Below are 22,341 nucleotides of genomic sequence, written 5' to 3' on the forward strand. Positions count from 1 at the left end.
CACATATACTGTTTTCTACCTTTCTCAAAACTTGCACAATCAAACGGAAAAAATGGAACTTTATAAGTTTAATTAAAGTAATACAACAAGTTGTAAGAAAGGGTTGGCAGTAACGCTTTTTGCTAAATTAATAATAGTACTGGAAAATAAATGACAAATGTACAATCATGTTAGATACAAAAATAACAGTTTTACCAACATTTTTAGTTCTCGAGTAAAATTCTTTTACTAGAAACCAAATTAAAATCATGTTCAGTGTACTCGCTATATTTAAGAATCACAGCTGCTTTTAAAAAATACATCTAGAAAGGTGTCTATATAATGGCGTTAAAAAATGATATCTACTAAGAGAGGTATGGTAACAGAAATATTTAACTATTGTTTTAAAAGTATTCTAATTGACAACAAGGTCTCTAAATGTTAAATGTGCCTGTTACATACAAATGAGGGAAATTAAAATTCTACAATTCAACAGTGTGCACTTACATAATAAGTGCACCTCATTTAAAACTACATTAACTCTACTTGTTATTTAACAAAAGCTTCGGCCGGTATCGTCCCTTGTTTCTGTAATTCGGTGAAAATGAACGCGGCGCGATTGAAGTCCCAATTTGTTTCCTCCAAACATCTGCAAAGAAATAAGTTCCTTAACCTCTCCCATTTAGTATGTTTGCAACGATTTACATAATTATAACATTCCATTCAATAGTATAGATTCAAGATTCGACCTTGTGGAACACCTATTTTGATACTTCCGAGTATATCAACATTATTCACCCGACAGGAACTGTCATACTTACTTCTGTGACCACTCTAAATTCATTCCGGATTGTTGAGACATAGTTTGAATCATTTGCTGTTTCGTATTGTCGTCCACCATTGGCACTACCGGTGGAATGGCGGCAGCGGGTGGTGCGGCATTTAATTCCGGTGCCGGTTGAGGTGTTTGAATAATAGGTGTTTTGAAGGCGAGCTGTTGTATAAAATTTTATTTTACTGAAATGCAATCAAAAATTGTGTCCTTACCTTTGCTTGTTGTTCGGTAGCGTTGGAGACGTGCAACTGCTCATTCGCTATACAAAATCCGGAACCGGCCGGTACAATAACTAATGATCTAAAGAAATGTCGTATCGGAGCAGTTTTGTGGCCACTACGCAGCTCTCTGAACATTCCGCTGACGTTTAATAACAACAGTTGCGGCTAAAATTAGGGTGAGATTATAATTGGGTGTCTTAAATTAATTATTCATACGACAATTTCAAATAAAAAATGTGCGCAAGACCATTGTCTTGAAAATGGCGGCATGACACTGTAATTTTCATATATTGGTTTCTTGTGCCAAAAATAACATAGGCAAATTATATCTACTGGGTCCCTATTAAAGATGGAATCAAAGCTCTCACGCTCAAACCGTTTGAGTAGACATGAAAATTAAAATGCTTCCATTTGAATTATTTCACATATTTTGAGGTAAAAAATTTGATTTGGTTTTTGAATGCGACCGCCATTTTGAATTTTTTTTAATGGCTACATAGTCCAAGTGATACGTAATTAGAAAGCTTATTTCTTTCTCGAAATTTGACATTTTCAGTTTTCCAGTGGTCTCAGTCAGATTTACCAAAAATTTCAAAAAAATGGTAAAATCAACATTCAAAAATATTCACTCGTTTAAGGTAAGAAAGTTATGAAACCTAACCTCATTTTTTTTTAATTTTTAATTTAAAATGTTGCGTCGCCAAAAAAGAATTCTTACCTTTAGTTATTCCTTTGAAATTCCTTCAAAGATCTTTAATACGCCCTGTATATAACTATTTCCTGTCCCTGTATAGTCTGAACTTGCACAATGAATCTTTTGGTAAACGTTTTTGAAAAAATCCTTGAACACGTCAATTTTTATCTTAAATGATGCATATTTTACTGTCATTATCACTTAATGATCGTCTTTAATTTTTGAGATATGACGCATCACGCAAGCGATAATTATTATAATTAAGTATTAATGTTATAAAAACAACTATCTCGAATATTTCAAAATACAATAATGTACATATACATTTTTAACGTACTTGGTCTCAGAAATCCATGGTCTTTCCAAATTCAGCATAAAAAATAGGGTTCGCTTTACCCACTACATAAAAAATAGCATATTAATTTATTCAAAAATATAACACTAAAAAGACCAAAATAATCAATATTGATTCGAAAAGATTTTTAAAAAATTTAAAAGAAATTGAAGAACTTCAAAACAAATTTTTGAAAAGAGATCTTTTTAAAATAAAATATATAAGGTGTTCCATTTATAAAAATTCAGTTAGGTCCGATAACTTTCTTACCTGACCTGAAAACAACCGAATGTTCACCAATCATCGTAAAGAAACTTTTATAATACACACTTCTCTAACTCATCCAACTTAGAAAATTATTAGAGTCATTCTGAGATTGACAATTTTTTTTATTTTCCCCCATAATCTCTTACGCGAGTGCATATTTTCAAATGTTGATTTCACAATTTTAAGTTTGACCCAAAAACTGTTGAAAATGGGACACCCTGTACATGTACGCTTAAGATTAAAAAAAAATACTAACTAAGTATTACTAGGACTTCTTCAAAAAATTACAAAATTCACATTCTTCAGTTTTTCCAAATCCTTCAATTTTATACTGTTACACTTGCTATTTTTTCGTTTTTTTTTAATTCTTGAAATGCTTCAAATTTTGCAGACCGATAAGACTTCAAATTGTTAATATTCTTCTATTCTATGTGTTTTCTAATCTCAGGATCTATGCAAGAAAATGTATAGTGTCATACAACCTTTATAGAATTTACCTTTGTATAAAAAAAATTAAATGGCAGAGGCGGAGATAAAGAATAAACAAAACAGAAACGATTTTGACACTACTGTTGACAGCTGCAAATCGTAAAATAGTCTTTCTGCCAACACATTTCATTGCATGCAGATCTCCAAGTCACTTTTTAATGCATGAACGCCAAGTTTCTGATATTTTTGAACTTAGTTTGAGAAGATAATCTGCACACGAGCACGCATCAAACTTACCGTTGATATATTTAAATCCACTGTAAAGCTGTGGATATCATGTTTCGATTGGGGCATTTCAGACAAGAAAGAAACCACAGCCAAATTGCCTTGCTTCAGCAACTTTAGCCGCCTGTCGTGGTCCTGCACGCGCAGTATATTTCTACTGTCCGTATTATACCAATTGAGCCAGCTCGAGTTTTTAGGATTCTGTCCGTACGGATACGCCGAGGTCATCGAAAACTTGGCGTCCTCGTGATACGCTTGCAATAGCGGCTGCCGCGAGCCGCTATCGAATACTTGGAAATACTGCTCCAAGAACTGTCGGACGATACCTTGAGCCTCGGCATTGCAAAGGTACGTCTGAACGCTCGGGGGTAATCGTACCTCTTCGGCTATGTCGAAACCGATCGGCGGCGGTAAGTCGATTCCATCCTGCAAGGAAAAGTGCAATTTCCCGACGGCTTGCTCGATACGCTTACCAGTTTGATGACCTTAGGAAATCGCTTTCTGACTTCGCTAGAAGGGGAATTAGCGAGCGAGCACGAGGCCCACACGCCACATTAATACCGCATAGCCTATAAAATATTTTCGCAACAACAGTAAAAGAACATAAATTGACTATGACAGTCTAGGCACTCTTAATAATCATACTGCGGACAATAAAAAATAAACTGCCTGTTGATCTTAAAGTTACAGTCTCTAAAAATCGTTATATTCGATCCAAGTGCAGTTTGGTGTAAGAAATCGTTCAGACCTTTCTTTTTTTTCCCATTTCTTTTTTTTATGGAAATCATGATTACCAGTCAAACAGCATGACTTAATCAAAAATTTGCAAGCAATCACCCGGCCCGTTATTTTTATGTATGTATTACATTGGAGGGCAATGGAGACAATGTCGAACCTATGTCATAGGTTAAGAAAAAGGTCTATACATAGACACTCCAGTAGCGGATGTGCAGCATCATTTCCCAACACTGGGGTATTATCGGCGATATAATGTGAAAAGCCTAGTCTTGCTGTGCTATTTCACTTGCCTCTCCTGCTTTTGCCTCAGCTGTTTTATACACATTTTTATAAGGCAACAATTGTGAAAGTTCGCAAATAAGAGGTTGTGTTACATTAAAACCAGAATCATAATTTCCTTTTGATTTTTTTTTACTCAGGGATTTTTTTCTTGTTCTAAGATCCTTGCGACTCCTTACCTCAACTACTCTCTAGAAATCACTAACAACGATCCCTAGAAGACACGCAGTTAGCAAAGATTCCTTAAAGGCGCCTATTAATCCATTGGCAGCAGTATTTCGGTTCGCATTTTCGAAATGTGGTCAATGTTATGTTGACAAAGAGTAAACAGTGCATTTAGTAAAGCACTTTAAAATAGAACGGGCTCACCTAATGTATGCTTCTCGTTCCCTGAATTTGGTGCAGAGTGGATTTCCATCGAGAACCACCTCAACTATGGGTAATCCGGACAAAGGGTCGAGCATTGTCATTTCTCGTATCTTAAATAAAATAAGGTCTCACCACCTGATTCGTACATTTTCAATCTTAATTTTTTTCTGCTGATCATACCACTAATTGTGTATACAGTGCGCTCTACAAAAAGGGCCCAAGGCTATAGCGATTTTAACTATGATTTAACCTTAGATTAGGAACGAGTATGCATACCGCGTATGCCGTACAGCCTGTGTATTAATCGTGTTACCTTTTTAAACAAGTCAGCCATTTTATACAGTGAATTTTTTTTAAATGTGAACATAGGAGTTTGCATGCAATGTAATTTCCCTATGTTCGATTTTAAAAAAAACACATCAATCTATGAGGTGTGCGCGGTTCACATTCCCAAATCGTGCAACTTGTGTGACTATGAACAGCAACCGATAGTCTTTATGATGAAGAGCACTCGGTAAGATTTTTTTTAAATCAGCCGTGTGAGGCCATAGCAACTTTAGGATAAATTTACGATAACTTACGATAACTTGACTTCACATGGCACGCGCTGACATCGCAATTCATTGTGAACCAACCTTCAATTATTTGTAGGCCATGCGCACCTGGTATTCTACTAATTTGATTTATTCAATACATAAATGAAGAAAATAAGAAAATAAATAACAAAAACAATTACAACAAGTGTTCGAACTGGCCTCCTTGACATTCTAAGCAATAACCTAACCGATTTCATAATTAAATTGGACGGCGGTATTTTAAAAAATGTGACAGCTGTCGATTGTATCTACTACTCATTTGAACTACTCAATAGATTGATGTGTTTTTTTTAAAATCGAACATAGGGAAAATACATTGCATGCAAACTCCTATGTTCGCATTTAAAAAAAATTCACTGTATGTGGTACACATGTCATTTAAGTTTCATCGTTTTTTATGAGTTTTTGCGCTTAAATTGGGAGGAAATACACAAAAAACAACTTAAAATCATGGTGAATTGTGCAGATTGTGGATGCAAAAGCCGGAGTGAGAAGGAGGAACCAGGAATTTCATTTCAGACGTAAATATTGAAAATGTGCCTAATGCCGTTACCACGTATTTTCCTATTTTTCATCATAAAGCTTTTTCCTTAAATATTCTTCTTTAAATATGTTAAAATTTATAGCTTAATGAATGATTATACATAATTTCGCACAACAGAACCAATCCCATGCATTCAAATTTTGATAACAAACGTCTTCAGGGACGGAATTATTCAATAAACTCCATAGGCGTAGTCATTAGCGCGTTTTTCAAAGAGAAAATTGGTACGGGAACAGCTTTTACGTGAAGAATCAAACAGAAAACAATGAAGATTCATATTTTACTACAATCTTTAACTGGAGGGACAGTTAGTTTGAAAGGCAATCCCAAAAAAAGAAAAGAGGAAGTTTCATTTATACCTGTGTCTGATTAATAAATAGCGCAACGCACTGTGACGAAGAAAACTGGAAGGAAATAAGAAACCCAGCACTACGGCTCCAGCTGCTCTCGGTGGTAGGGGTGGTTCGACGATCCTGAAAGAAATAGCTATAAATGCTCCGAAAATTTAGGCGCCACTAATTTTTCGATAGTTCCAAGCTGTACAGGAAAAAAATTAGAAACCTGCTCCTGTTGGTCTGGAAATGCAGGGGTAAAACTATAAAAAAAGAAATAGAGAAAGATAGCGGGAAAGAAAAGGTATTTATTCTTCAAGGAAATCAAGAATTTAACACAGATATTGTAGGGCGAATGATGATGATTGATAATGGCACGGAATGATAACAGGGAAATAACGGCAAAAAAAAAGAAAACGATACGAGATCTCGTCTCACAGTAAAACAATAAAATTTGACTAAATTACTTATTATGATGTAGGGTGGCTGAATTAATGTGATGGGTTTTTTTTTTAAATTAACTTAACGGTTTTTTTGTTTTTTTTTAAATGTAAATAGGTAACTTGAACTTAGCTGTTCTGGCTCCTGAAATTGTCCAGCAGTTGTTTGGCGGACTTGGCGGTGGTAGACCAGTGGCTAAATACGGGGCAGATTAAGGATAGGGATGCGGGTAGAAGGGAACAAGGAAAAAGAAATTTGAGGGTATCGAAAGAAGATTGAAAACTGAAGACGGACGAGTGTAGATTGAAGACGGACGACTGAAGATTGAAGATTGAAGACGGACGACTGAAGACTGGAGATGGACGAAGACGAAGATTTCTTAGTAGTAGATGGGTACGTATAACAAGTATAGACAAGAAATAACTAAAACTACAAGGCCCTAGAACAACCCACCCAACATTACAAGCTAAAATTATCACAAAAAGGCTACTTACGAGATGGTGTGGGCCTTAACGTAGAGACAATATATAGATATGTATGCTCAATTAAATTGGTGGACGGTGAAATAACCCTCGGATCCTAAGAGACAACGAAGAAATAGAAAAGAATACAGACAACAAAAATACTTACACAAGGGTTGAAATCCGGCGAGCAAGGGTAACATATATATATTGGTTGTAAGTAAGTTCACAAATACAAATGCGCTTCCTCTTCCACTCTTAATCCCCAAAATAGGGTTTCCAAGGAAGAAGTACCAATGCCTTGTAATGAGTGGAGACTATCTGACGAGGGTAGAAATCCCAAAATTGTCGGATAAAAGCGGCTGCAAAAATTCCGCACCTCACAAGCACACCATACAATTGACAATTGACCAAAACGGAAACGAAAACGTAGAAGATTTTGAAAAAAAACGAACAGTAATACCAATAATTAAGGAACATAAAAAGTTTGCGGGAAAAGAAGAATAGATTTTTGAAAAGAGCGGGAAAGAATAGCGTAGCTTACAAGAACTGACAATAGATGACACTGAAAGCGGACCAGAGGCGTAACATGGAATAAAATAGTACACATAAGCTTCGAAAATTAGAATAGTGAAAACAGTAAGGAAAGAAGAAGTGTTTAAAGCGTGAAAGGGTAAATACAATTGTAAGAAGAGAGCAAGAATCCAAAGAAGCGAAGAAATCGAAAGAAGAAATTTAATAAAATAGGCACGCCTATGTGATGAAAATCAAAACAAAATAAACAAATTCCTAACCTAAAAATCAAAATAACTAAAGCAAAACTTAACTAAAAATGGACCTGTAACAGCACGAATTTCATTCGTATGTTCAACGTGTTTTATTATTAGTTAAAAAGTAGTTTGTTTTTTAGCTACTTCTGCTACTATTCGCATTTAGGGATGCTACGCCACTGGCCAATTTCATTATGTGGCAGATGGTAACACTATCGCTTGTGAATTATGCGTCCATATTCTTTCCTTGTCTAAGGATTTAACCATTATCAAACCTAAATCTAATTTGTTGCGCAAAAAACCCGTTATTTATATTAATCTATCTATAAAATATAAAAATCAATATATAATAATATATAATATATTATATAAAATATAAAAATGAATCGCCGAAATTTTTGTACGCGCATCACTTCAAAACGACTGCACCAAATTAGATATTTCTTTTTTTTCTGTGCTTGCGTTATCGAAAAGTGATGCTCAAGGCAAGCAAATAGGAAACTCTTTTCTTAAAAATGAAAGCAAAGAAATGCACGCAAAGGATGCAAACGTTAATAATTAATTTATGAAAATAATCGTCAAGATATAAATATAAATTCGTACCTACCTACTCTACATCTGCTTTAAAAACATCTCCGCAAATTCTATTTATAAAAAGGGCAAGGTTTGCTGTGACTTTAACAACACAGTCACATGTCACAAAATTCATTCCAACCTGTGCTTCTGAGGACGACCCAACATGCAATTAAGCCATAAAGGGATTAAATTTACCAAATGTTTAAGAAGCAATTTAAGATTTACTATAAACTACAGCAGGTACGACGAGGTTCTCAGTGCTGCGGGCTTTCTCTCGCTTGGGGTAAAAGTCAGGGTCGGATAAATACAGGGACGGAGATAATTGGGGGGGAGGGTGCAGGATTTTCATTATTTGGCCAACTCTTCGGAAATAATTGACCAATTAGTTGGAAAGAAAATCTAGAAACTGTGTCCCTGATAAGGATGTCTATCATGGAGATCGAAACCATAGAAGATACGACAATGGTCAAATTAGAGAAAAGATGCGCAACTAAACCATTATTATCGTGCTTTAGAGAAAACAAAAAAATTCAATTACGAGTATTTCCGAAGATATGACAGAAAAACCGAAACTTGCCAATTTTATGTTTATTTTTTGCTGGTATTGTTTGAACAGATACAACAACAAAGACAAAAGACACTTTCTCATTGCCACATTTTGAACTCTACAAGACAACACCGCGCACAACTTGCGAGCATACCTATCGGGAAAATTCCCGGATGCACCATATATCCTGTTGAAACCAACAATTTCCAACTTTTGTTTTTCTTTGTGTGAAAATATTTTTTGGGAACAAGAAAACGGCAGTTCTAGGTTCTAATGTAAGCCCGAGTGTCTTAAAATTATCGTCCAAAAAGTTGATGATCGAGTTCAATACTTCACAAACTTCCTTCCGCTTTGAGGTTTCGACTACATCGGAGTAAAATGTAGAGTCCGCTGGCTTTAAACGGTTATAAAAAAAAACTACCCAACCGATTTATTATTTTTATCAAATAAAGCGTAATATAATCGTCAACTATTTCTAGCTATCCGTACGTAATGTCATATTTCTTGTTAAATTTGGGAAAATGTGATAGTGAAATATGTACGGGAAAGCGCGCTTTTTCAATGAAAGTATACGAACTCAGAACTTTAGGATTTAATTACAAAAAAAGTATTCACTCAAATGGGATAATGTTTACGTATGTGATAGAATACACCTTTAACTATACGTCCATACATTTTTATGCATTTCTGTATAATTACGCAAACGTTACAGCGATAAAATGACAGACGCATTTATTCGCTTATTATAAGATACACTTTAAAAAGTTTTGTTCATATCGATAAAGGACAATTACAAATGATATGATTACGGAATAGAATCAATGACAAAAAAATGTGAAGGGCTGCAGGAATTTGACGTTTAAACATTATCATAATAAAAACAAAAGAATAACATCAAGCGAATTAATTTTTTTTATCAATTTGCTACAAGTAACTAAAACATGGAATATCTCGGAAACCGTTTGAAGCGGCTTTTGACATTTTGTATCAAATTAAAGGTCTGGGAAAAAGGAAAACAACGATGAAGAACAAAATGGCGGGTGCCATTTAAAAAAATGGAGTTACCGAAATTTAAAAATTTAAAAGTTGAGAGCTTTGAAAAAGTGACGTAGCCTCACTTTTTTAGACGATTTCGTATACCATAAGAAAATTCGATCTTTTCTGAATAAAGCATTGAAAACTGTTTTGCAATATCTCTCATCGTTTTCGAATAATAAATTTTTAAAATTACCCCTGCAAATTCAATTTTTGACATAAAAACTTGAATATCGACAAAGCCCTTGGAGCAAAGGATCAACTATGGGGTATCGTTGTTCTCCAAATTCGACGTAGAATCCGATAATGTAGAAAAATAGGGGGTCCCTATTTAAAATAACAAAGTTGATGGCTACTTCCGGTGTTTCCGGAAGTGGCGCCATCTTCAAAATATTTTAGTTCAATTCATCATGTGTCAAAACCCTTAAAGAACTTATCAGTTTATTTTCATTTTCAAAGGTTTTCCATATCTTTCCAACTGACGCTCGTCAAGAATGACCCTGTATATCTGATGTGTATTCCAAATGACATCATTTTTTGGTGCAAATATAATTCGGGAAATGAGTTTCAATCCCAATTTTAAGGTATTATTTTTTCTGTAACCAACATCATACACATCCATCCCAACATGTAACCACGAATACGAAAATTACAAACACCCGTGCGAAGCCGGGGCGGGCTGCTAGTATCTTATAATTTTAATTTAATTTCACAAAATTGTGATCTTCATTATAGTTCTTTACGGGAAATGTTACGCTCGGTTATTAACATTAAGTAATTAATTTAAGTTTTGATATTTTCATAGAACATGCTTCTGGTATTAATAGTCACTTAGTAATTATTCAAGAGGACTGATAGATAATTTTTTCTTCTTCTTATTTGTTCGTTTGTCTGATTTTTTTTTGTTATTGGTTTCGGTAGTTTAAGTACTGTTATCAACATTACTAGACATATTTTTTATTTTTGGTTTATATTGAACTCTATTGTACTCTGGCAGGTTGTAAAATGTTGTTTTTGCTCTGAAATTGGAAAGGTTATGTCTTTCTGTTGAGCAAATAAGGGATTATTATTAAACCGCAGACACAAAAATAATAATTATAAACCTGGATAAGTAATTTCAAAAGAAAAAAGTGCATTTCGCCACCTAGAGAAAAAGATATTAAACTTGTGGGATCGATACTTCTGGAATACATAACTGTTAGGGGTATACTAACCTTAAAATTTTTCAGACTTCCCTCCCATCTTGAGATACAGATACACTTTGAAAAAGAATGGTACATTGCAATTTTGAGGTCATGCATACAGTTCACATGTTTAATTCAATTTCTTGGTTAACTAGAAGAACACGAAAAAATATTTCTTTATTTGTGATCTTGGTCCTTTGGACATTTAGATATGGTAATAATAATAATGACATTTATTGAGTACAGATTATACAAAGAACAGATAGTACATTACATTACATAATGCAGTGGTCCTCAAACGTCGATCTCGAGAATTATTTGCGATTTTCAGAGCAGACCTACACCTACCTTGATTTAAAGAAAATGGATTTTGGGGAAAACTAAATTCTACCGTTTCCACTAATTAACTAATTCTATGTACAGTATTTTCATATATCATATACTTGCAGTCTCTTAGAGTCGATCGATTAGAGTCTAACAACATTGAGGTAGATCGTCAGCAGTTCAAGATTGTGAGCACCCCTGACATAAGGGGTGACTTAAGGGGGGATTAACACCAAAATGTGAGGTTAATATAAATTCAAATTTCAAATGTACAAATTTCAAAATATTTTTACTTTTTTCGTAAAAGATAATTCGTAACACCTTCATCTGAGACAACTACGTGATGAGATACATATTTCGCATTAATACAAAAGAAAAAAAAATATTACGTAACCTTTAAAGGTACACCACTAAATAAATATCAAATAGTGTAGCAAACTATTAGTGTCTTGTCACAAGTAGTACCCTGAAGAATGATGTAGTATTTTGGTTTCGGATGAAACTTACTTATTTTTCAAGTTTTGTACATTTTAGTGCCTGATCGCTAAAATGTGAGTTGCCGCCATCAAATTCCACATGTTTTTCCTGTAATTTAATTTGTGGATTTCGTGTAAGATGGCGCTGTTAGCGTGTAACTAAAGTCTGTATACAATATGGACGTTTAGGTAACGCAGTGACCTATTAACGAAGAATAGCAACCTGTAATATACTTACATCAATTTATCACATGGATATTATCGCCAAAGGCTGACCTTGTTCTTAGAGATAAAGGTGGTGTTTTGTTTGTTATCGTAATTAGATACGTCCTACATTATGCTACAAACAGGATTGTAATTTATTCCACAGATCATTTATTCTTGCTCTGTCAAATTTTCAGGTATACAATACATCACCTGTTACTGGCTTTGTGTTTGGATTTATTTTGGGATTCTTATCAATATACTTGATTTATAGTGTGTATAATCAATGTCAATACTTATATACATAATATATTGGTCAACTTTTAATGCTCTGGTTTTATCAAGGTCCTTGGGTTTTATAGAAATATTTTATCATTAACGACCCTCGCGATCGTTTATAATTTTGTATTGCTGTCCGTCTGTCTGTCCCTGTGCACGATAACTTTGTGTAGAAACGTCCGATCGCTTTGAAAATAGACACACATGTTCTTCAGGATATAAGAAAGGTCCCTATTGTTTTTTGGCTATGTAGACTAACGGGCCAAAAAGTTACAACCCAAAAACTGCCCAAACCTACAAAAAAAAGGGTTCTGTTATAATTCTTGTTACAAAGAACATATGAATATCCGGTTTTCTGTGTTAGTAGATGAATTTTTAAAAAATTGCGCATGTGCAACCCAACTTTTGTATTTGAGCAATCCCATTTTTTTTATTTGTTATATTTAAATGAAATTTTGTATGTATATGCACCTCCCACCTCGTATAAAAGTAAAAGTAATGCTAATTCAAAAATTTGTTTTACAAGCTATGCTGATCTGGTGGAACAGAATCAATCCCTGCGTTGTAAAAAAGATGCATGTGCGAAGATCTCGAGAATCGTTCGGTATTCAGTTGTATCGGATTTTTTGGTCTAATATTGAGGCTAGAGTGGGGCTCTGATATGTACCACAATAGCGATAATCGGATCTCATAAAACACTTATGTTTTTACCTCTTAATAATGCCACAGATAAAATCTCAATCCCCTAAGAACTTGATTAAGGGTGGTGAATGGGGGTGGGGCTGGAAACAAGTTTTTAATTAAAAAAAGGGACATTTTTTAAATTGCAACCAGTACTTGCACGACGCAGATAAAATGTGTCGCTTTGGACATAGATTTTTTAATCTATGTCTTGGGGCTACACCCCCGAACGGTACCAAATTTGCGTTTCTAATTACATTTTCTTCTTATGAACACAACAAGTAAGACTCTCTGGGATTTTGGATGTATTCTTTCTAATTTTGTATTTCCAAAGATGCACCCTTAAACGGGCGTGTGAAAAGTCTGGTCCCCCCAAAATTTTATATTTGGAACTGCAATTGCGGACAGTTTCTTCGTGTGACTTTAAAAAAAAATTATGCGCACTTCATCGTTGAAATAACCTAAACATATTGCACCAAATGTTCGTCTTACAAAAAAGTGGTGCGCATAGCGAATATGGCAGAGGGCAGTTCTAGCGCATTTTCCAATACATGTTGGAAGGCGCTATTATTGCCACTTTCTCCGTCGGTCCACTCGAAGCTGCATCTACTCTTACAGTTTTCAAGATATTTAGTTCGTTCTGTTTGCATTCGGTAGCTTAGGGTATAGTAACAACCAAGAACCAAGAAAATTTACACCAATTGCTTGCTCCTGCGCCTGACCAGCGGCTGGTAAAGTTAAAACCAGTTATGTAGGTATTATTACATATTCATCATCCTTTATATCTCTTTTCTTGTTAGAAACAATACCTACTAACCTGGTACCTACATTTAAAACATAATATGCGCATGGTCTGCGCGTACAGAAGACAACTGTTGATTTATTAAGATATTCGCATGCATTATTACCAATGGACACACAACTAGTAAGAATCGTTACCAAGAATATGTTTTCCGCTTGGCGACATATCGCATATATGGTAAAAACCAGATGTGCGCATACGCATACTGCGCAATGTGCCAACTTTATAGTCATTTCTTTGAAATTAGTAAAGAAAAACAAGGCACATAGTAAAAATTAAATGTGTCATGCGGAAGCTGAGCGATATCATCTTTCTTAATCGGCTATTTTTTGAAATTTTAACCACATGTGCTTCTAGTAAAGGCAAACTTATCGCAGCATTTACCTATACTACCGGCATATCTGCACATGCGTGATTCTACCCAAAAGCTTTTCTGCTCTTTCTTTTAGGTATGTCTAAACATATATGTACCAAATTTGGTTCCAATCGGTTCAGTCGTTTACCTGAAAATGAGAATACCGACAGACAGACAGATAGAGATAATCCAGATTTTGTTTGATTCGGCTTCGTGGTGCTTCAAAACGTGTATTTTTTATTATTTATGCTTCTCAGGTATAAATATTGAGAAAGGTACCTACACCATATGCTGACCAATATATATTATAAGTCTTAAATCAAATGTCATTTATAGCGCAACGGATGTTGTATTGAGAACCGCTGACTCCGTACGGCTGGTTTTGAGAAACTTTCACTCGTAGGGAACGGATTTTTACATTGCATTTCAGGTGCATATTATTAAATACAACTATCGGTCGCGTTATAAATGACGTTTCATTTACGATTTAATAATTTATGTTACATTGCTGCGCATATGGACTATAGTTTACTGACGATATGTACTATATCTTGTCATAGAGTAGTATACTTTAAGTTGTGCTGCGTAAGGCGGACGTGAGATTACAAATTGTGCTGCGTAAAACTGGCTACGTAAATACTTGTACACGTGCTGCCATCCAGTGATGTATAACTTCATTTATTGGGTAACAAAACAACCTTAATGGGGCGAAGTTCGGACTGGAATAAACCATGTTATTCAGTCTGCTATAGTTTGTTTAGTTTTTTTTACTATAATTTTGTGTATTTTTTTTCCTCACTTTTTTGTTGTTGTTTCATCAGTTGTTTCATATGTAACTGCCCAAGACATTATGATTATTATTAATTAGAGAAAAAAAAATAAGAGCGCACAATAAATAGCCGTAAAATTGCATTTTCACTTTTCACACATTTCCGGTCATCCCAATTTTTACTTACAGTCAAGTCCGGCTATAACGAACCCTTACTTGTCTTAGAAACAGGTTCGCTATATCCAAGGTTCGCAATATAAGAAAAGACGCAAATTCGATGGCCAAAGTACAAATCCTCAAAAAAGTTCGTTATAGCCGGGAGTTCGCTATAAACGGGTTCGTTATAGACGGACTTGACTGTATTCGCAATTTTTGTCGCTGTTTGCGAACCGTAAGAAATACAACAAAAATTACAATTGGCCAAAGTGTGCCAGAGTTTGCTCTTCCCAAGAAGATACCAATGACTAATGTGGAACGTGCGACTTACCTTATTATTCCCCAGATGTAATATTTTGAGGTTTGGAAGCTTCTTATCGATTTTCTTAAGATGATTTAAAACTTGAATACGATTTTCGTTTAAATTTAACGCCACCAATTCAGGTATATTTTCGGACATAATGTCAATGACAGTCAATAACATTATCGGTTTGAACAGCGCGCAGAAAACATCTTGGAGTTGCGGATCGGCGTGAAACTTCGTCAGATCTAACGCCTTATTCGCAAGGTCGTATCGATTCGCCATGGCGGCTTTCAATTTTGCTTTGAGCGAGTCGGTAATGTCGACGTTCGGCGAGCCGCTGTGCACGCGAATTGCCAACTTAAATCCGTCAGGGCAGTCGATTTGTCTGTCGAGTGAATTTAATTTATCCGCTAGTTTGTAATCGTCTACGTAAAATGTGGCAAAATTTCCGTCTGTGCTCCACTGAAATGGGATTATGAATACTCAGGTTGTAAAAGTGGAATTCTACTTACGGCAACGGGCGCAAACGGAATTGGTGTGACATGTTCCAGTAATGAACGTAGCACAAACGCCTTGTCGTATTTGTTGCCGTATGGAAGCTAAAATGCACAGTTCATAATTGCAGAAAAGTAAGTTGCGTACATACGGTCACTCGAAACCAATTAGTGGGGCTTTCAAGTAATTTTCTTCTACCACGACCTCCGCTCGTTCCATGTCGTTTATTGCCACGGATAGGTTTTTTTTGGCGTTCAAAGTTACTAACTCCCATATCAATGTCTTCATCGTCCAAGTGTGCACGAAGTGCATTACCCCAGTGCGGGTTCCAATTCTTTTTTGCCGGTTTAAAATGTCCATTTGTGTGTAGGCCAGTACCTCTGCGATGATTGTTAAACTCATTGCCACGTGAGTCGTGTTCTAAAAACGAAGACCTTGCAAAACAGTCTGAAAAGCACAATGTGATTTACTTACCGTTGTTGAACTGCTTCTTCCAGGGTGGATTATTGTACTTTCCGGGCTTGGGCATTTTTAAAACTTATGTGATAGGAAGCTTGATATACGAAAAACACCTTCTAAACTACTTTTATATTACGAAATACGAGTACACGAAACGACGTAAATGATTGAGATTGAACCAGTTTTCTTATTCCAAAATGGCGCACGTGAAACGTTTGCTTGTTTGAGTTACTACGGTGACATCTAGCGAACGCAAATTGCACAAACGACCACCTGCACTTTCAACCAATCAGATTCTTAGGATATTTAAGCGCGAATTTAAACTATGAACGCTTTACTAATTGTAGGTGTTCTATGGTCCCTTTCACCTCGACTTTACAATACAGGCTCTGACGGTCAACAACAATGCGAAATGTCATAGGAATATGATTTGAAAAAAACGGACGTATTATATTTGTAGTCTGTACAGTGTGGCGGAAAAGTATGGAATCAGCGAGCTACAGCCTTAACCATTCGTTATATTGAAAAAAGTGTTAGGTGAAAGTTTGATATTATATTATGCATGTTTTGACGTACCTACACGCAGGGCCGGCGCTAAGGACCGTGCATCCCGTGCACTCGCACGGGGCGGCAAAATGTGAAGGGGCGGCAAAATCTGTTTTAAATAAAATCATAATAATTATTAAATTTCATAACCACCAATAATCACAAACAACAATCGCTTCACATCTGCCTGGAATTTCAGATAAATGACACAGGGAAATGAGACCCTATTACAAACACAAAGAAGCTGTTATATTTGTATTATATTACTTTATTTAGTGTTACCACTTAACGGCTTACTATACCTACTTCCTTTTTTAATTATGTGTAGTCATAACATATCATTTATCACGGTTCACGTCTTTTCGCGACAACTCAATGGTGCCATTGTATTATTCAAAGAAGTACGTATAAATACCTAGGTGTAGATTACAAATTTTCTTAATTTTCGTTAGTGTCCATAGTTACTTCAGCAAGTACTGTCGCGTCGTTGATATTTTTCTAATTTTTATATATCACTTAATCAGTGGATTTCGCAACGCTTAGTATACGGCATAAACATGTCCGAAAAACGACATCGTCTTTCTGGTGCTCAGTATCGCAAACGAAAAGCGATTCTCGAAAATGAAAAACGAAAACAAAGCGATGCGCTAAATAAATATTAAAGATTACAAGGCGATTACGAAACGGAACGTGAATTCGGAGAATCTTCTAAAAATCGCGATAATAACGAAATTCGCGAATCCGAAACACTCGCCGAAACGTTTGTAAATCCTGACGAACTCGATAAATAACACAGGTGTGTTGATTTATCGTATCTATTGTTTATAGTATATAGTTTTAGTCTTTAGGTGAATTGTAAATTATTGGTTGGCGGTTTGGGGGGGGGGGCGGCAAAGTTAAATTTGCACGGGGCGGCTAAATTGCTAGCGCCGGCCCTGCCTACACGGATACTTTTACGAATGACGTCATTTCAAGGTATGTCATGTTGAGCATATTTTTTAAATTGAACACCCTGTATTTGTTAGTTTTTTATGATCCTCTAGACAAGGGCCCATATGAATAAAAAGAAGCAAATGCTTATACTTGCCAAATTCAAAGTAAATACTCGTAATTGCTCCTTCACACTGGGCGATTTAGCAGCGCTGCTAAGTGCTAAGCAGCAGGACAGGACGCAGTGCAGCGCTGCTAAACCATGCTAAATAGACCAGTATGAAGGGGCAGTTACGAGTATTTACTTTGAATTTTGTAAGTATAAGCATTTGCTTCCTTTTATTCATACGGCCCAAGGTGCTTCAAAATGGTATATAGGGTTTTAACCCTCTCAAGTTCCCAGATTTCAAGATATTTGAGTTTTTATATCAATAATTGGCTCTTCAAAAATTACTCAACAACGTCTCAAGTGTCAGTTGTCAGTGTGTCAAGTAAAATCGTTCATTTATCCGAGAAAAAGCGAATAAGTAACAATTTTAATGATGGTTATGGGTATGGCGGAGATCGGATGAAATATGAAATACAATAAATACATACTCATTTCTCAATGTGTTGATTTAATTACTTTAAAACTAATATATCTTGAAATCTGAGACTTCAGAGTGTTACAACCCTATACCATTTTGAAGCACCTCGTCTAGAGGATCATAAAAAACTAAAAAAACGCAGGGTGTTCAATTTAAAAATATGCTCAACATGACAACTTGAAATCGTCATTCGAAAAAATATCCGTGTTCGTCAAAACATGCATAATATAATATATCAAACAACTTTCATCTCACACTATTTTCAATATAACGAATGGTTAAGGCTGTAGCTCGCTGATTCCATACATTTCCGCCACTCTGGATAAATCGTCATCGCAGCGCTAAAAACATGGAATAAGGATTGCATTCCCCATATGTTCCCTGTACTGTGCAAAAAAAAACGATTAATCGATATCTTATCGATAATTATCTATTAATAGTGGATTAATTTTTAAAAAAATGGTCGACTAATCGATAATTTATCGAATATTATTGAAAAATATATCGATTAATTGTGATTTCAAAGGATTGGTCCATAAATCGATAGTCTACCGATTAATCTTGCATCGATTTATCGCAAAAGCAGTCAAATAAGAGCATTCCGGACTTGGCATAACGCTTATAAAATATGATCACAATTCACAACCTACTTTAGGCTGGTTGACGTGAATTAGATACCTACTATTATGCTTAGTTACTGTTTCTGTTAAAAACTAATCATTTTGAGGTTATTGAAGAACGTACCAAATTTTTGAGGATTGTTGTCTAGTTGATCACCTTTGATTTCAGAAAACTACGGAATACCGTATACTTGTTTTAATATTTTTCAATACATCCTGTTTTTATTTAAATTATCAATATCAATACCAAATAAAACCAAAAATGTTAACGAGTGTATGCATTCAGAATATATTTATATCGATAGGATTTATAAAAAAGTATTCATAGTTTTCTCTCGATAATTATCGCTATTCGATTAATCATTAACAATCAGAGATCGACAACTTTCGACATTTGTCAATATAATAATCTATTATAATCGACAATTAACGATCATTATTGATTATTATCAAAAGTTAGCCATAATTATTATCGAAAGTTATCGATCATTATAGAAACTTATCGATTAACGATTAATCCATAATTATCGGATTAAACAGAGTTATCGATAAATCGCCCAGCACTATTGTAAAGTCACACGTTGAGACGAACTATAAGTACAAATTTAAGTTGTCCATTTATTTTACATCAACTAAACCAATACCTTTGAGGACATAATCAAATCATGAACCCACCTCTTAGGATGTAATTGCAATAATTTTCACCATCTATACATATAAAGATGGACTGCGCGTACCAATGCTAAGCGCGGATACTGCAAGTGAGAGAGAGAAGGAAATTGTTGCTTCTTTCAATTTAATTTGAATACAATCAACAAAAAGGCGATAGAGAGAGCTTTCCTCTTAAGTTCTCCCTTCTTTCTCTCTCAGCTTCAGTATCCCATCTCTATTATGTCGATGATAAATAGTCAGGACACGGACACCTAGTGTATATATTTAAACCGTTGCTGGCTGATTCAATCAATCAATCAATCAATCAATCAATCTTTATTTGTCCGTATACCAAAAATAGGTTTTGACACGTCAGAAAATATGGTAAATATTAAATTAGTACAATGCATATATATATATAAAAGGAATAATAAAAACAGTTTAAAATTTCAAATAAATAAAAGCTAGACAGACCATGTGGCTAAAACAGAATATAGATTATAAACAATTTAAAATTTTAGTTAAAAAGAGACAAAACAGAGATAAAATATAAACAAGTAAAGGTAAAAATGACTAAAGAGAATACTACTACACAGGTACAAAAAATTCAAGTAAACAAACAATGAAATAAATAAATATCATTAAAATTATTGAATAGATCTCCAAGGCGTATGTAAATATTCACTAACGTTATAAAAAGAATGACTTAATAAGTGCGCCTTAACGACTCTTTTAAATTTATAAAAATTGTAAGGTTTGATACAATCAGGAACGATATTGTATAAGTCGACCCTAAGACTGTTATTTTTAGACCTACTTAGTTTATAATAGGGCGTTTTTATTTTTTTTGCTCCTCGTGTAGAATAGTTGTGAGAGAAGTCATTGGTTTCAAATTTATTTTTGTTTTTATGAATTTCCAATATGGTGTGATATATGAAAATAGATGGAAGAGGCATATTTAATTTTTTTAAAATAGGTCGGCAGTGAGCACGATAGTCAGCATTTACGATTATACGGATTATTTTTTTTGTAATAAAAACGCCTTGCTCGCTTTGGAAGAGTTACCCCACAAAATTACACCATATTGTAAATTAAAGAAAAATAGCACGATCTTAGGGTGGCTATACAAAGTGATCGTTTTAAATTCCTTAAAATAAATAATGATTTGGATAACTTAGATAAAACTAAATCAATGTGATTGCTCCAAGTGATAGTTTTTCATCAATATATATGCCTAAAACTTTAACACACCTGCCGGTTGCAACCTTATTGTTTGTGGAGAGGGTAATTATGTGAGTTCTATCTTCATTTAATTTTAAGTTGTTCTTATTAAAGCAGGTTATTCCTAATTGTATTAAATTATGACTTTTAAGGGCTAGAGTTTCGATATTTTGGTCCGAAAATCAGTAATGAAGTATCGTCAGCATATGCAACAGCGTGATTAGGATGTATATATTCGAAAAAGTCATTAATGTATATAATGAACAGTAAAGGCCCTAATATGGACCCTTCTACAGGGTGAAGCACTTTAATTCAGTAGAGCAGTTTCACCAGCCACCGCAAACGGAGCACGTTCTCTTAGCACCGGTAAAGAGACACATCCGTCACCCAACATCATGAACACACCCACCTCGGCGTGTCGCAACCATATATATATATGGTCGCAACGCAAGGTGTCGACCTTAGATCATACATAGATGTCGACCTCCTGAAAACAATGTGCTGCCATGTGACCTTAACCGCCTGTAAACAAATTCGTGGTAAAAACCTTGTACTTACAAATACATATTTATTAGCTAGCCATTTACCACGTATCTAATATGTCTTGGATTGCAAGTAATCCGCTAAGTATCTTCCAGAAATTTTGTATAAACGTCTTAAAATGTGGCCCGATACCACAGCACGTCGCATTTATAATGGATGGCAACCGAAGGTACGCAAAACAGCAGCGGTTAGACAAGCAAGTAGGACATTCTCGAGGTTTCGATAAGTTAACCGAAACGTTACAATGGTGCTTGGAATTGGGAATACGGGAGGTCACAATGTACGCATTCAGTATTGAAAACTTCAACAGAAGTCAGGAAGAGGTGGATGCTTTGATGGACTTAGCTCGCGAGAAATACGCCCGCTTGATCGAGGAGAAGGAGAAACTTATGGAGGAGGGCGTGCGAATATCCGTGATCGGAAATTTGACTTTATTACCGGAAGATATTCGAAAATCAATTGCAGAAGCTATGATTATGACAAAACACAACAGTCGATTGTTTCTAAATGTAGCCATGGCATATACGTCACGAGATGAAATTACGAATGCAGTTATAGACATAACAAACGGGGTGAAATCTGGCAAACTAGGTACGGAAGATATAGACGAGGAATTGTTAAACAGCTGTCTGTACACAAATCACAGTCGCAAAATTGATGTACTAATTCGAACATCTGGCGAGACGAGATTGAGTGATTTCTTATTGTGGCAATCTGGATTTGTTCAAATATTTATTGCGGATGTGTTGTGGCCTAACTTTTCAATTTGGCAATTGTTAGGTATGATATTTAAGTACCAAAGAAATTATCGCGAATTGCAACGGGTCACAGTTGAATGTAGGGCACTCGAATTAAGCACAAAGCAACAAGTATTCTTAGATGATTTGGGGTGTTCTCGAATGGGGAATTTAGAGCAGTACACCACTTTGTATACATAAATTTATTATCATAAATAAAATTGAAATTTAGTTACCTACTTTCTGTTTGTTTCCAGCCTCGTTTCTAGCAGTTTGTTAACCAGAT

The 22,341-nt window shown here is 35.1% G+C and overlaps 2 protein-coding genes and 1 long non-coding RNA gene across 4 annotated transcripts; 1 reads left to right on the top strand and 2 right to left on the bottom strand.

The window, feature by feature from the left end:
- Window positions 1–251: 251 nt before the first annotated feature.
- LOC116178382 (nuclear RNA export factor 1) lies at window positions 252–16,459 on the bottom strand. 2 transcript variants are annotated; one of them, XM_031497868.1, is made up of 10 exons: window positions 16,236–16,458; window positions 15,913–16,181; window positions 15,779–15,865; window positions 15,294–15,728; window positions 4,431–4,540; window positions 3,518–3,554; window positions 3,057–3,470; window positions 1,027–1,200; window positions 801–973; window positions 252–628 (listed from the first exon to the last, which is right to left on the bottom strand). In XM_031497868.1, exons 1-10 carry the CDS (start codon window positions 16,288–16,290, stop codon window positions 529–531), a joined length of 1,854 nt encoding a protein of 617 aa, XP_031353728.1. In that variant the 5' UTR covers window positions 16,291–16,458; the 3' UTR covers window positions 252–528. The 2 variants fall into 2 exon arrangements, with proteins under 2 accessions (XP_031353728.1, XP_031353729.1); XM_031497869.1 differs by lacking the exon at window positions 252–628 and adding an exon at window positions 636–740 and having other exon boundaries at window positions 16,236–16,459.
- Window positions 10,693–15,287, bottom strand: LOC116178406. Its single transcript, XR_004146841.1, has 2 exons — window positions 14,736–15,287; window positions 10,693–11,454 (listed from the first exon to the last, which is right to left on the bottom strand). It is a non-coding gene; the product is annotated as an uncharacterized LOC116178406 (long non-coding RNA).
- A 4,743-nt stretch (window positions 16,460–21,202) lies between the features above and the next one.
- LOC116178393 (dehydrodolichyl diphosphate synthase complex subunit DHDDS-like) lies at window positions 21,203–22,294 on the top strand. Its single transcript, XM_031497885.1, has one exon. The coding sequence runs from the start codon at window positions 21,375–21,377 to the stop codon at window positions 22,254–22,256; it is 882 nt and encodes a 293-aa protein (XP_031353745.1). The 5' UTR covers window positions 21,203–21,374; the 3' UTR covers window positions 22,257–22,294.
- Window positions 22,295–22,341: the final 47 nt, after the last annotated feature.

Source organism: Photinus pyralis, unplaced genomic scaffold (genome assembly GCF_008802855.1).
Source record: "Photinus pyralis isolate 1611_PpyrPB1 unplaced genomic scaffold, Ppyr1.3 Ppyr1.4_LG8, whole genome shotgun sequence".
Classification (NCBI taxonomy): Eukaryota; Metazoa; Arthropoda; class Insecta; order Coleoptera; family Lampyridae; genus Photinus; species Photinus pyralis.